Below are 14,148 nucleotides of genomic sequence, written 5' to 3' on the forward strand. Positions count from 1 at the left end.
AAGATTGAGTGTCACAGTATAGGCCCCTCGGGATTTGAAGAATTTTTCCACTGTATTGTTTAGCACGTGAGTTTAGTTTTAGAAAGAACTTAATACCTCAAGACTTCATCTTGAAGGTAAGTGCTGTGCATGTGATACAAGTTTGGGATTAACTTCTTGCTAACCAGGACACTGTTTTATATTTTAAGATCCTAGTAGGAGAATCAATTCTTTGTCCGAATCCACAGGATATATAAATTTGCGCTAAGATCTGAATTTATGGGCTACTTGAAGTTGCCAACATTTTAAAAACTTTTGCAAGGGAAAATTGTACAGTTAAGCCAGTGGTCTGGGATTTGCTTCTGCTCTGTTTATTGGGAAGTTTAATGTGTATTTCAGGGAATTTTAGCACTAATATAACACTATGACCCTGATCTTGCAAATATGCACATGCTTAACATGTTTATTTTTTAAAGTAATTTTCAAAACAGGCAAGGTAGATAAGACTTATTATCCCCAATTTACAGATGAGGAAATGAAGACAGAAAACTTAAGTGACTTGACCAAGACCACAGAGGCATGCTATAATACAGCCACCTATAATGGGTGATGTATTTATTTTTTGAAATCTGAGAAATCATCAGTTAAAACAGAGCGTAAGAGGACTTTGGATGCAGTTACTTACTATTAATAGTTGTTTGAGTTGAGCTGAAATAGAGAGACACCTTGGCGCTTTTTAGTCGTACTTGTCCCCAGTATGTTACTGCCTGCAGTTCCACCATGTAGTTGCTGTTGGGTTGCAGTCCCTCCAGGACCACATAATTTTGGGACTATAGTGAAAGAGAATATACACGCAGAATAGTTATGGGATTGCTGGCTCTTATTAAATTAAAAGCAGGCCTGTTGTCTTAGGCACACAAAATTCTTCTTGGAATGAGAAAGAATTTATAAATTTCACCAGAACTCAACTTGCTTTCTTCTTTGATTTTTATTTCATACTCTCTTTCATTTGGACTCTGTTCTGTGTGTAGTTTTTAAAATGCTAAACTTAGTGATGTCTACAGAACTTGCCTGTCTTTAGTAAATATAGGCATCTGCTGTTTTAAGCCAAGACTAAATTTCTTTTTATATGTATAACCAGTTTTTCTGATGCCAAAAAGATTTTGGCCAGTGAAATCTAAACTTTGTGTTTCCCAGCTCCTGGACAGACTCAATTAGCTAAGCAACAGGAAGCTTTGTCTAGAGACAGCTAGTCTGAGGACAGATAGAACATACTGTGCAGTATATTGAACAATATTTTTCTATTTGCTTCTGTTGTTGCTAAAATACCAACAAGAGTGCTTTTCATCTTTGTTAGAGAAAGAAAAGAAACAAACAAACAACCCACAACAACTCAGTTCTCCAATGTCACCGCATGGAGAGGCTCATGAACTGGATTTTCATTCTCTAGTTAACAATCCACAAAGTAAAACAAATCCCATAAGACTGCAAACAAGAGACATAGCCTTTCTGAATTCTTTGCATTTATTTATAGATTTATTCCTAAAAATGCACCATTGTATATTATGTCAAGCACAAATTTGACTCTGCTTTTTTACTCTGAATTCCTTTCAGAGTAACAGGTTTCAGAGTGGTAGCCGTGTTAATCTGTATCAGCAAAAATAATGAGGAGTCCTTGTGGCACCTTAGAGACTAACAAATTTATTTGGGCATAAGCTTTCGTGGGCTAAAACCCACTTCATCAGATGCATGAAGTGGAAAATACATTAGAGAGGTATAAATACACAGCATATGAAAAGATGGGAGTTGCCTTAGCAAGTGGGTGGTCAGTGTTAACGAGCCAATTCTCAACAGTTGACAAGAAGGGAGGAAAAATAACTTTTGTAGTGCTAATGAGTTCAATGTAATCAAGGTGGCCCATTTCAAACAGATGACAAGAAGGTGTGAGTATCAGCAGGGGAAAATTAGTTTTTGTAGTGACCCACCCACAAGGTGCCACAAGGACTCCTCTGAATTCCTTGTTACTTGTCTAGCTTTCTTGTGTCAACTAGGAGTGGCGTGTCAACCATGCAGTGTCATATTTAACACCAAATAGTATGTTAGTACATCTAAAAATATTCAAATTAACAATCATTACTTGGTTTGTTCTGAGAGCGATTTATAAAATTGATTAAGCCTCTTGATTTCCCCAGTTCATGTAGTGGCATTGTTCATTGTAAAATATTGTAGGCCAAATTCTCTGCTGGCAATTCCACTGACTTCATATAGATTTAGTCATAAAAGCATGGACTGGGTTACTTCTAAAAGCAAAATTGGTTAAAAAGTTTGAGTGATCTTATCAAATCAGGGGAATACATCTCTCCATGTCTAGAAATGTGCAATTTTGGTTTTTGGAAAAGTTGTTCTAATATTTAATGGATCATTGATTGGAACTGACTTCAGTGGAGTTCCATCAGGGAATTTCCCCCTTTACTACTATCATTTTATAGCTTTCACAGTATGCTGTAAAAGAACAAAGCACAATGAGATACTTCTCCTCAGAGTAAAAGTAAAGTTATTCTAGGGGCTAATCTCTGCTTTTGGATGTATGTGCTTGGTTGTCATAAGACATGTTCACAGCTCTCATTGAAGCCTAAGGCCAGAACTTGGACCTACTAACATAAAAACGTGTCATCTTGTATGATGGAAAACTGAGATAATGATACTTAATCCTTTGTAAAGTTCTTTTGGATATAAGAGCAAGGTTTTATTTATTATCTGTTTTTAAAACATCTTGATGTTATACACCTTCTACTCATACATCTAAAGTGGTTTTAATTCAAACTAAGGATCCATTTCTATTTCGAATTTCCTTCCTTTTGTGATTTAAAGGACAGCCTTACTACATACCTGGGTAGGGATCCCTGGGATTTGGGGCCTCTTTGGTTGAAGATCTCTGACCTATAGTACTTTACCTGGGAACTTCAGACTTCACTACCTGCCTTTTATATGCCAGCTCTACTCCTGTGTCACCCAGTGGAATACACAGTGGTTATAAGAAAGCAGAGATACCCTGGAATGCTACCCTCATTTTCAATGTGTTTTTAACATGGGGCTTTGAAAGTGAATTTTTAATTGAAGAACACCACATAAAACCAGAGTCTCTGGTCCACTAAGTCCACTTTATGTCATGTAAAACATGGCTGGAAATAGCTAGTGAACTGCCCTTGCATAGGGGAACTCTCTGCTGGTGGAACTCTGGTGCCCCCCAATCTGCAGTGTGAGGGGAATGGGGCATGTGTCAATGGTGTTCCAGAGAGTGATTCCAGGGAAAAGAGCTCCAATATGCGTGATCCTCTGTCATAGCGGAAATTAGAGTAGGCCCCCTGCTGCTTTCACTTCCACTAGGGCCAGGTGGCTGAGGATCAGAGAGCTGAAATCACCTCCTTGTGGCCCAACACTCTGCACTACGTTCTCAGATGTAGTGAAGAATCAGGAATGTAATGTATTGCTAATATGTTGCTCAGACAAGAGTCTGTCCCATGGCCTTTAGTGGTTTCTATTTTATTACCTATAAAGCTATTTATAAAAAGAAAATGCAATGTGCCTAAGGGGACTACGGCAGCTAGTTTTTCGTTAAACCAATGCGTTACATATCAATTCAGAAGCTGACATTAATCTTTTCCTATGGAAATATTTCAGCGTATTAGTACAGTAGGATTATTTAAGAAGGATTTTGTTATTATCTTAGACCTACATGGTAACTAACCCATCATAAATTTCTCTGATATGAGCAAACATCACTTCCAGAGTTCCCTTGATATAATGAAAACTATGCTATAGATGACATTTTATTGAATGAGCATTCCATCATTCAGAGGCTTCCAGTAAAATAAGCCTTATGTTAGAGAAATAATTAGTGTTATATATTAATTGTACATCTACAATAGATTCCAGTTTATCTGGATTTAGACACTTAAAATATTTCCATCTGTATATATGGTTCAATTCTGCTGTCAATCAACACTTGCTCCTCCCTTTGACTTCTACAGAACAATAGCAATGCTTATTTCTAAAGAAAACTGGCTATAAAACTATCAGAGTGATCTTCTTGTAAATTAAAAAGGAATACACCTTTCCATCCTATTTATTTATGTGACTTCACATTTATTTGGTACAGCACAATTTTGTTTTTTAAACCAGAAATATGTTTTCATATGCCATGACTGAGTAGGAGCATTTGTGCCTCATTTTCCAGTTTGCTCCTTACCCCATCAGTAGTCTTTCTTCTTTTCTTCTTAGCTGGGATGACAGACTTGCTGCTGACTGTCCAGCTCCAGAAGACTTTGTAGTGATGCACTGGGATATCAGGTTCTTCCGGGAGATCCCAAACAATCCTCACAGTTACACTTCCATCACTATTTGTAGTGGAGTTGGCAATTCTGAGATTAGCTGGGGCTGGTGGAGCAGATGGGTCTGGAGTAAACAAAAACAAAAACACCCCCCCCCAAGAATATGAAGTAATATGGATTAAGTAAAGATGACCTTTCTCAGTAACTATTCTACAGATTTAACTGCTGAACTCATAACACCAGCTATCATCACAGTTTGCTTCATTCTTAAGAAACAACTGAATATGTTTCACCAACTTTTGTAAATTATAACACTTGGAATCCAAACTCTTTTCAAATGTACATTCTGGGATTAGGTTTAGTTGTGCCATTATTCTGCAAGTCTTGTTGAACATTTATTATGATGTTCAATAAAAAAAAAATATATTACAGATTTTACTTCTGGCTGAGATGAAAAACACATGTAAGGAACTGTATAAGACAAAAATGTTTTATAGATGGTCCAAGAGAAAAATTAACTTCCTTCCAGGAATGAAGAGTAGAATACTGAATTTTTCTCTTCAGTATCCTAAGGGAATTCTCAGGAGATAAGATCTATGTATGCCCCTATCTGTCCATCCTTCCAGGTTCTCATATCAGTGCCCAGCACCATAGTATTTGAGCATTTCCTTAGAGTAAAAACAACAAAGATACATCTCTCTTCCTTTCCTGCCAGCCAGAGGGAGTCCAAACCCAGAAAGCTAATAATACTCTATATGCTCATCATTATAATCTATGCATTCTATTTCAAATAAATAAGACCAATGAACAAATCCTTGCATCTTACAAGGCCTACTATTTTAATTTCTGGTAAGTAATGTGGATCCTGCAACTGCCTCTGTATTTGTGGAACCAAGAACCATCTCAATGATTTATATAGCCAACACGATTCTAATGTGCCTATCACCTTAAAATCTAGGCAGCAATAGCATCTTCATTCAAGGATCTCAAAGAGCTTTATGAATATAAATTAAGTCTCACAATACTTTGAGGTAGGGAAGTGCTATTCTAGCCATTTTATAGATTTGGATTTGTAATACAAATAATTTAAATAATTTAAAACAAAAAGACAATTTTAAAAATACAGCCAAAAAACAGCCTCCCCAAAACCCGAAAATAACCACAGAAATAACTATAACAATCCTTCCAATATTGTCACATTCCTTTCTCTCCAAAAACATCCTGAGTAAAGAGGGCATGCCTCAAGATTTACCTCAAGGTCAATATATGGACTATTCCTCACCACGCAGGAGAATGAATTCAAAAGCTGAATTCAAAAGCTCAAAGCATGTCCTACCAACACCACCCCCAATTTCATGCAGAGGAGGCGTCCAGCATTGGCAGTTCTGCTGTCTGCAACTAGGACAGTATGGCACGGAGAGAGTGTCAAACTATGGCCTAGGCCAGGAAGTCAGTGACAGATCCTGGAAGAGAATTAGGAGGAGGTCCTGATTAGGAGGACCCTATACTACAGGTTGGGCTGATAGCACAGCTTATTATTGAGCTTGCCTGACACTTCTCATTATAAGCAATTAAAAAGTAGGATCCTATAACTTTCCCAAACTAAGTGTTTGGGCTGAAATTTTCCATGTGAAGTGTCTGCCTCAGCCTGAATAGTTTTGCGAAATTTCAGCCCAAATGGTCCAGATGTTTCCAAGATTGAGACTAGGGGAAAATACATTGTTTAACCCTGGTTAAACAATTCTGGTAATCTTTACTTTGAAATGATTTCTTTGAACTCCCAAAGAGCAAGTGATCATGTTTGTGCTTAGGGTGGCAGTGGCTCAGAAGTACATTCCCTATAAGGTGTGCCCTAGCTGCTCAGGGGCAGTGTAAGGCCTAGCACTGAAAATGATAGGAGGGAACCGGTCTCTCCTGTACATCCAGTGACACTCCTATTGGCACCCAGGCAGCAAGAATAGTGAAGTCATATGATTTGAATTCAAAAGATAACCTTAATTCTGACATTTCCTATCTGTGCAACCTTAATTTGGCTCCCTTGTGTGTATGCATTACAAGATAGTTTTTAATTACATGATCATATACTGTTGTTTCCACAGGACTCCTGCCTCAGTCAGTGTACAGGATGGTTCTAGACTCATAAAACCCTTGGTATTATCTCCCTTTATTCTCTGAGGCACAGAGAGATTAAAGTCAAAAGTATCCATTAATTTTGGACGCCCTATTTGAGATACCTACGAACTATTTTTCACAGTACTTAGCATCACATAGTACCTTATAACTTCAAAGTACAACTCCCATTGACTTCAGTTGCAGCTGTGAATGCTCAGCACTTCTGTAAACCAGACCCCAGAGTCTCAAGTCAGGGAGCCAGAAAATGAGGAACACACAATTAGTGACCACCTGTGAAAAGTTTGGTTGAAGTGATTTGTCCAGCATCACATAGGAACTCTGAGCCACAGGGTGGGATAAAATCCAATTCACCAGGGCAGCAATCAGCTCCCTTAACCAGAAAGCCCTCCTTTTTCTTCCTGCAATCCCATCTCATTCACTACATGCTTCCCAACTTCTGCAAGGGTTAGGGCAACCATATTTCCCTATACTGAATACAGGACACGAGGTAACTTACTCGTATTCAAACAACTTCAACGGCAATCAGAACTATGCAGTACAAGCATTCAAATTAACATCGAGTTGACAGAGCACCTGTTAAAAAGAAACACTGCATAGTTGGATTCTTTTTATTTACCTTCCTTAAGGCTTTAGGGTTCACACAGGGAGGGGTCACACACACACACTCTCCCATACCCTTCTCTCACACAGGGGGGTGACTGACCGATGCAACTCTTCCTGACCAGTGCTCTCTTCCCTACATGCCTGGCTGGGCCCCTGGGACGGACCTAGCTCTCTGGGTACCTGGCACCGCATCTTCCTGAGACAACACGTGTGTGTGTGGCGGGGAGGCACGCAGGATTCTATGATAAGAATGTGGCCAGCAGCAGCCTTTCGGCACCGTGCGGGAGGGAAGGGATAGAAGCGGTTTCCAGCTGCAAGAGAGGGGAGGGGGAGAACGAAATGACCTGGCCCATGTCTTTCCAGAGTTCATCTCTTCTCCCCACATCCCCTTGGCTGGAAGCAGCTTGTCCCTTCCTGCCCGCAGTGTCAAAAGGCAGCTAACACCTCCAGGCTGCTGCTGGCCACTGACATAATCCAGCCGCCTCCTGTCCCCCGGCTACAGTGTGGGCAGAAAGGGGTTAATGCCCTAAGGATGCATTGTGCACCAGGGCCCAGGGAACCTGACTGCAGGGGCTTCAGTAAACCCAGTCAGAAGTGACTCAGCAGGTGAAGGTACCTAGGGGATGGAGCAGCCCCGTGCTCCCTGAGGTCAGGACCCAGTGTGTGTGTGGAGGGGGGGAAAATGGGTGAAGAGGGTGCTAAGTCCCTGCCCCAGGGGTTGTTGTGGAGCCTGCAGGTTCAGGGCAGGAACAGGCTGGAAATCGCTTTCCCCCACCACTCCAGAGCTTAGCTGAGGGTGGAGAGGCTCACCCATGCCAGCACTGTGTGGGGCTTTGGCACATGCAGGGCTCAGCTCCTCCTGGCCAGCGCCCTGGGCAGAGGGTCTTGGGCTTTCCCGGGGCACTGGGCCAGCTGGAAATGGGACGGGGGCAGGACCCTGCAGGCCAAGAGCCGGCACACAGTGGGGGCTGCACTGACGGACCAGCAGGGGGAGTGGCCGGCCCTGCATACTACGTCTTCGCCACACCACAAGCCTTGCATACCCACCCCCTTGTCAGCCACTGCACGCCCACACACACCGCTGGTGGGCAGGCGGCTGGTGAGCAGGGATCAGGCTAGCAACAGGACCCGCCAGTACTGATGGCGGGAGGAGGGAACTGAAAATATGGGACAATTTGCCCATTTTTAAGAAAAAGTAGGCTACCTGCAGGAGGGCTTAAATATGGGACTGTCCCATTAAAAACGGGACATCTGATCACCCTAGCTGGGGTCCTACACAAAACAACTTCCCTTACTACACACCCCAATTCATCTCCAGAGCAGGTCCATCCTGTGCACTGAATGAGGCAGAGATCCTGTGGAAAAAAAAGTGTGTGATCATGGAATTAAAGACTGTGTCATAATGCATGGGCACAAGGGGACTGAATTAAGGGAAACGACATCATAATGAAGATAATCGACTTATACAAGGAGTGAATTTGGCCAATATTTTAAATGGCAAACTCTAGTAAAACAAGACAATTTTTCCTTCGTTTTTTATGCTTGTTCTAGCCCAACATCATCAGCATCAAAACACTATGGAACTGTAAAAAGAGAAGTTCTTGATCCAGAGTAAAGCAGTGAAACAAGAAAGATTTACACAAATTTAAAAGCATATCAGCTAGAATAACACAGTTTGCCAAACGTCAAGGTATATTACTAGCTTATAACAAACAAAGTAATATGTTTGAAAAGACTCATTTTACACGTGAACTGTAAGCCTAATGAACCATCCCTTATTAGCAGAAATAAAGCTGGAGGTGTGTAAAAGGGACACCAGACATTCATTTACTGCATGATTCACCTGAGTGTTTTTATAATGGTAAATGAGCTGTTAAATGAACTTTCCAGGCACAGAAAGTTCATCAGATAATCCCCAGGATAAATGGTTTTACTGAAAAATTCCATCACTTAGGGGATGCAAACTGACATGATCACAATTAATAAGGACAGCATTTCCTATTTAAAGACTAGCAGATGTGAAATAATGAATGGCTTATTAATGTCACTAAAAAGGAATTTCAAATAATAATGGCTGCTCCTGTTCCTCACATATTTCACTCAACCACATTTTTGGTTATAAAAATTACCAAGCATACTTGAGTTATTGGACTTGGGCAATTCAAGCTGACTTTCCCCAGTAATGAGGATTCCTCATTTCTTCACGCTTGCTCAAAATCTTTCAGCTCTCTTGGAAACCAGTTTCCTTTTTTCCCTCAGGTGAAGTGTTGCCCTTATAGTCACTTCCTTAACTGTGAAGAATCCACTGCCTCAGTCTTAAGTACATAATTAATCTAGCTATGTATATTGGAAGAACAACTATGAGTGATGTATTTCCGTAGTTAATCTTAAACTAATGTCGGGGACTGTGCTCTAGTATAGTTTATTGTCTACTTTCTACATATGTTAAAACAATCTGTACATGACAACTGTCATATCACAAGGAAATTTATTGAAATCAATTAAAATATATGGTTCACAAATATACGTTTCATGATTTGAGTGCTATGTGCCAAATTCTGAATTTGTTACTAAGGACAAATATTTGATTGACTTAAAGTTTTCGCTATTTATTTGTAACTACATATTTTGTAGATTGTATGGTAGTGTGAGAAACAAATATTTTATCAGCATGAATGCTGGATGCCCTCCAAGGCACTATGATAATACCAATAAATCAACATCATCATCATCATATTGCCCATGATGGCAAAGCCATAGGTGAATTATACAGGTCATCTCATGTGAGTGTCAAGTAAACCACATGACACCATTGTATATGTTACAGAAGAATTATTTTAAGAGTATTTTAAACAGTATGTCTTTGCAGGTGGAAGGATACAAAAAAGTTATTGAGGCTATTTTTTCATCCCTTTACCTATAAAGACTGGTGGCTTCGTTTTTATAGTGCAATTGTAGAGGGCTCAGGGAGCTCATAAAAAAATTCTAAAAATGAACTGAAATAGCTTCTCTAGATGTATAACTCTGACAACTTTAAAATCTGTCATCTCGGGCTCATTAAGGGCTAGAAACAAGTGCTGTGTGTCCCTTTGGGAAGCTGGGACTCTCCCCTTCCCAATTGGATAAAGCTTCTGCTTTTAGCCTGGCAGGACTGCTGGTAATGGATATTTTTATGTATAGAAAAATGCCCGGTACCCCAAACTGAATCTGGTCAATCCTGTAAAGTGACTATGTTGTTTTTTCTTATACCACCTCCTGGGAACTTTCAGGAAACCTGAAATGTCCCTATTTTTTTTCATTTCATCAGTGAAAACATATGGGGTGAAATCCAGGCCCACTGAAGCCAAAGGCAAAACTCCCATTGAATCACAGGGTCGGGATTTCACCCAGAGTATTTTTTATAACTACAAAACCCTGGTGGAAGACATTGCTATACCAAGTAACATTTGCTCTGGCTTTACCGAAACCAACACTCCAGCTGGACAAACATGCACTGTGATGAAAAGCATTTGGTAAGAAGTGAAGAGTTGAATGGGAATAGATGCTACCAGAGCTGTTCTTTTGCTGAAATGGAATGTTAACACCATTCTTCAGAGTTCCATGAAAAACTCATTCAGAACGCTAAGTCCTAGATCCTAACTCCATTTAGGTGCCTAAATTCCTTTGAGGATCCGATCCTACGTTCCTTGAAAAAATTCTTCTTTTCTAAGGGATTTATATGTCACCCTTCTGAGTCACATGCCAGCAGTAGTGACAACACCACATATTTTCAGAGTATTCTCTTTTGTGTACCTATTTGTGGTCCTAAAAAAAAATAAACGGAGGTGACATTTTTAATTGTTATCATCCTGGACCTTGGACTTTTGGTTGGAGAAATTTCACATTTGAGGGAGAAAGAGGTAAAAATTCTCTAGACTGGTGATTTTTTAAAAAATCTAGCACTGTTTGAAGTTACTTAAAAATTTGGACTATTAGAATAAATCCTGTGAAGACAGATTAGCAAGCGGAAGGCAATATGAATACTGTTTGTTTGGACAGTAGCAATAAAATATTGCCTGGAGGTGGGGAATATTTCCTGAGATTGTGATGTAGGTACAGAACTCCAGCTGGTATAAATTGTCATACCTCCATTTAAGTCAATGGAGTCCACTGAAATTAATGGAACTATGACAATTTACACCAGCAGAGGATCTGTTCCATTTTATCTAAAGCTAACGTATCATTACTTTCTCTAATGTCTTTACATGCAAATACTGGTACCTAATTTTATTTATAGACATTTCTATGACACTCATCGCCACGACAACTGACAAAACTACCTCCATAAAAGTCTAAATATTTTGGAATCTCCCGTTTTTCTGTGATTTAAAAAATTTTTATTTCAGACAAAAGTCACAAGTGAGAACCAATAGAGGATAAGCCAGACATAGTGTACTGTGGACACAAAGAAAGTGTCATGTGAAATTTCTTAAATATCAAATACAGAACATTGTAATTAACCAGCCAGAGTGTTCTTCCCTAATAATGTGTTCCCCAATTATCTGATAACACTTTTTTCATATTCTTGCTTTTACTATTGCATTATTGAATGAAAAAGTTGTTTCTACCGGACACTGACAAGTCATATCATGGTTTGTACATCAAGGCAAATGCTAGTGGCAAAGAAATTTTGTATCAAAATAATGCAAAAAGCTTATAGAGTTCTACAGAAACAAAATACTGATTAATGTGACTACAGTGATAACCTGTTATCATATTTTACCCAAAGGGTAAAAAAGCCCCTCTCTCCTCCCCACGTGCTGGACTGACCCGACCCCCCTCCCACCCTACCCCGTTATCTGCCTGTGCGGGGCTGGCCTGGCCCAGCCCAGCCGCTCTCCCGAGCCCTCCCTCTCACACAGGGCTGGCATTGCTGCTTGCCCCCTCTCTCTCCTGAAGGTTCCTCTGCACCCTGCTAGGGGTCACACCCCACTTTTTTGCCAAAACTGTGGGTTTGTCCAGTTTGCTCTTGCCAACTGATCATCAGTTGGCAAGAGCAAGTGGGACAAACGCCCAGTTTTGCCAAAAATGTGGGGATGGCCAGGACAGGACAGGACACCCTACATGTTACCTTATAGTTACACTTCATTAACCCCTTTTACTGATCACCTTAAAATATAAATTAGTTAGGTGCACTTTGTCTTGATACCTTTTTCGAAGATGACACTATTTTATAATTCCAGTTCTGGAGTTTCTCAAATGCTTATTTTTGTTACTGTTGTTGTTGCAGAGCCTTGTGCTTACCTGAGGGTACAATCATATCTTTTGGTTGCAGAAACATTGATATCAGTGTTTGCAACGCTTTCCTTTGTGGTTAGTACTGTAGTTCAAGTAAAAAAAAAATCATCATATATACTTCAATTTGGCACACAGACCTGTCCTCGATCTGGAAATAATTCTGGGCTAAGCAACATGACAAGTAAATCACTTCTCACCTCAAGAAATGATAGCTTCATTAGGTCAAGGTTGAGGTCACCGTCACAGCACATTGGGCAAATGCTGCATTTGTCTGCACCATATCTGGCCTGTGTATCCCCAAAGAAGTTAAATTCCTGTGTTGCTGGTTACTCTGCCATCACATGCAAAACTTTGTCCCCATATCCCCCAAAAGAGGAATCCTTGCTGTTTAACTACCTCCTCCCCCATATCCTCGACAATTTTAAAAAAATTAATGTATTGCTATATTAATTATCTTTACTATATTGAAAACCACCTTACATCCAAAAGCACTTTGCAACCTTAACAAACCAATACATACAAACCATGCAGCGGGATCATTTAATCCATTACCAAAATGCAACCATTTCTTGGTCAAAACTTGGAAACTGCTTAATGTGTAATGAGCATAACGAATAAATGAATTCTACTGTCTGCCATAATGTAAAAAGGACACTAGAACTTGGAATTCTCCTTCTGACTTGTAATAATCAGAGCAAGTTTGGTTCTAATTTAGGATCTTTTTTCACTTCACATATTATATAAAATGGATCACCAAACACTGTCTTTTAAACATTTTACCTTATAAGTCTTTACAAAACTGTTGAAGCTGCATCACAGACAAGTTTCTAGCTATTAAACAGTTCCAAGGCATATGCCGAGGGATCCGTTTTGCCCATTGGAAATGGCACACATAAACCAGCTGTGCAACAGTATAAAAAAATCATTGGTCTCATAGGAGCAACAGAAGGAGTTTTATTGCTGGGAGTGGGTGTCTGTTCTGGTTTTACTAACACTCAGTAATGTATGCATGAAATCACATCCAGTATGGTACTAATGTGCTGTGAAAACAATGTTGTCTGCTTCCTTTTCTTTGGTAATTTATACTGTGTATGCTAGTAACTGCCTTCATGCTGAAGACAAAAGCCTCTAGCAGAGGGAGAGTGTTTTGGCTGTTTGTGTGTGTTTGATGACCTATATAGCCTCTTTTTGCTTAGGAAAATGGCACATTAATCTAGGAATAGGCTTGAAAAATAAATGCATTACATGACAATGTTTAATGTTGATCCCTCCAGTTAACTGCAGACCCTGTTCTTGAGAGACTAAACCTCCATTATATACAAAGCTGGATTAGGTTAATACTACACGACTAGAGCCTCAAAACACTGACCTAAATGCACTTTTGTTACTTCTGAATAAGTGAATTTCATACTGTGTCATACTAACAAGTCATATCATTGGCATCAAGCACCTTTCAGGCAGGTAACTGATCATCCACACGAGTTGGGGTTGGGCACAAGTAGCTTTCTACAATCTTCTGCACCCAGACACACACAGTAATGGAGCACAGGGATTGCTGCCTCCCAAGGAGCCCTCCTCCTTCCCATTCCAGAGCCCATTGGCACAGATTGGGGAATAGAACCAGTAAACGTGTGAGGGGAAAAAAAAATTATTGGTTTTTTTTGTTTATGATTTTGTTTATTTGTGAAAATCTTTTGTTTTGGAAAATATTAGCCGCTCAAATGAGCAAAAGATTGCAAAAAAAGTAAGTCAAAAATTCAAGATCTCTAAATCAGCTCTCTTGGGGAGCATCATTCTGATTGTTATTATTTGTATTGCAGCACCC

General features: G+C 39.8%; 1 protein-coding gene across 1 annotated transcript in view; it reads right to left on the reverse strand.

The window, feature by feature from the left end:
• Nucleotides 1-14,148, reverse strand: part of ANOS1 (anosmin 1) — a 182,348-nt gene that overhangs the window by 36,562 nt on the left and 131,638 nt on the right. The window contains 2 exon segments of the mRNA XM_073327881.1: nucleotides 665-809; nucleotides 4,229-4,434. Coding sequence (XP_073183982.1) covers nucleotides 665-809; nucleotides 4,229-4,434 — 351 coding nt within the window.

The sequence above is a fragment of the Lepidochelys kempii genome, chromosome 1 (genome assembly GCF_965140265.1).
Source record: "Lepidochelys kempii isolate rLepKem1 chromosome 1, rLepKem1.hap2, whole genome shotgun sequence".
NCBI lineage: Eukaryota > Metazoa > Chordata > Testudines > Cheloniidae > Lepidochelys > Lepidochelys kempii.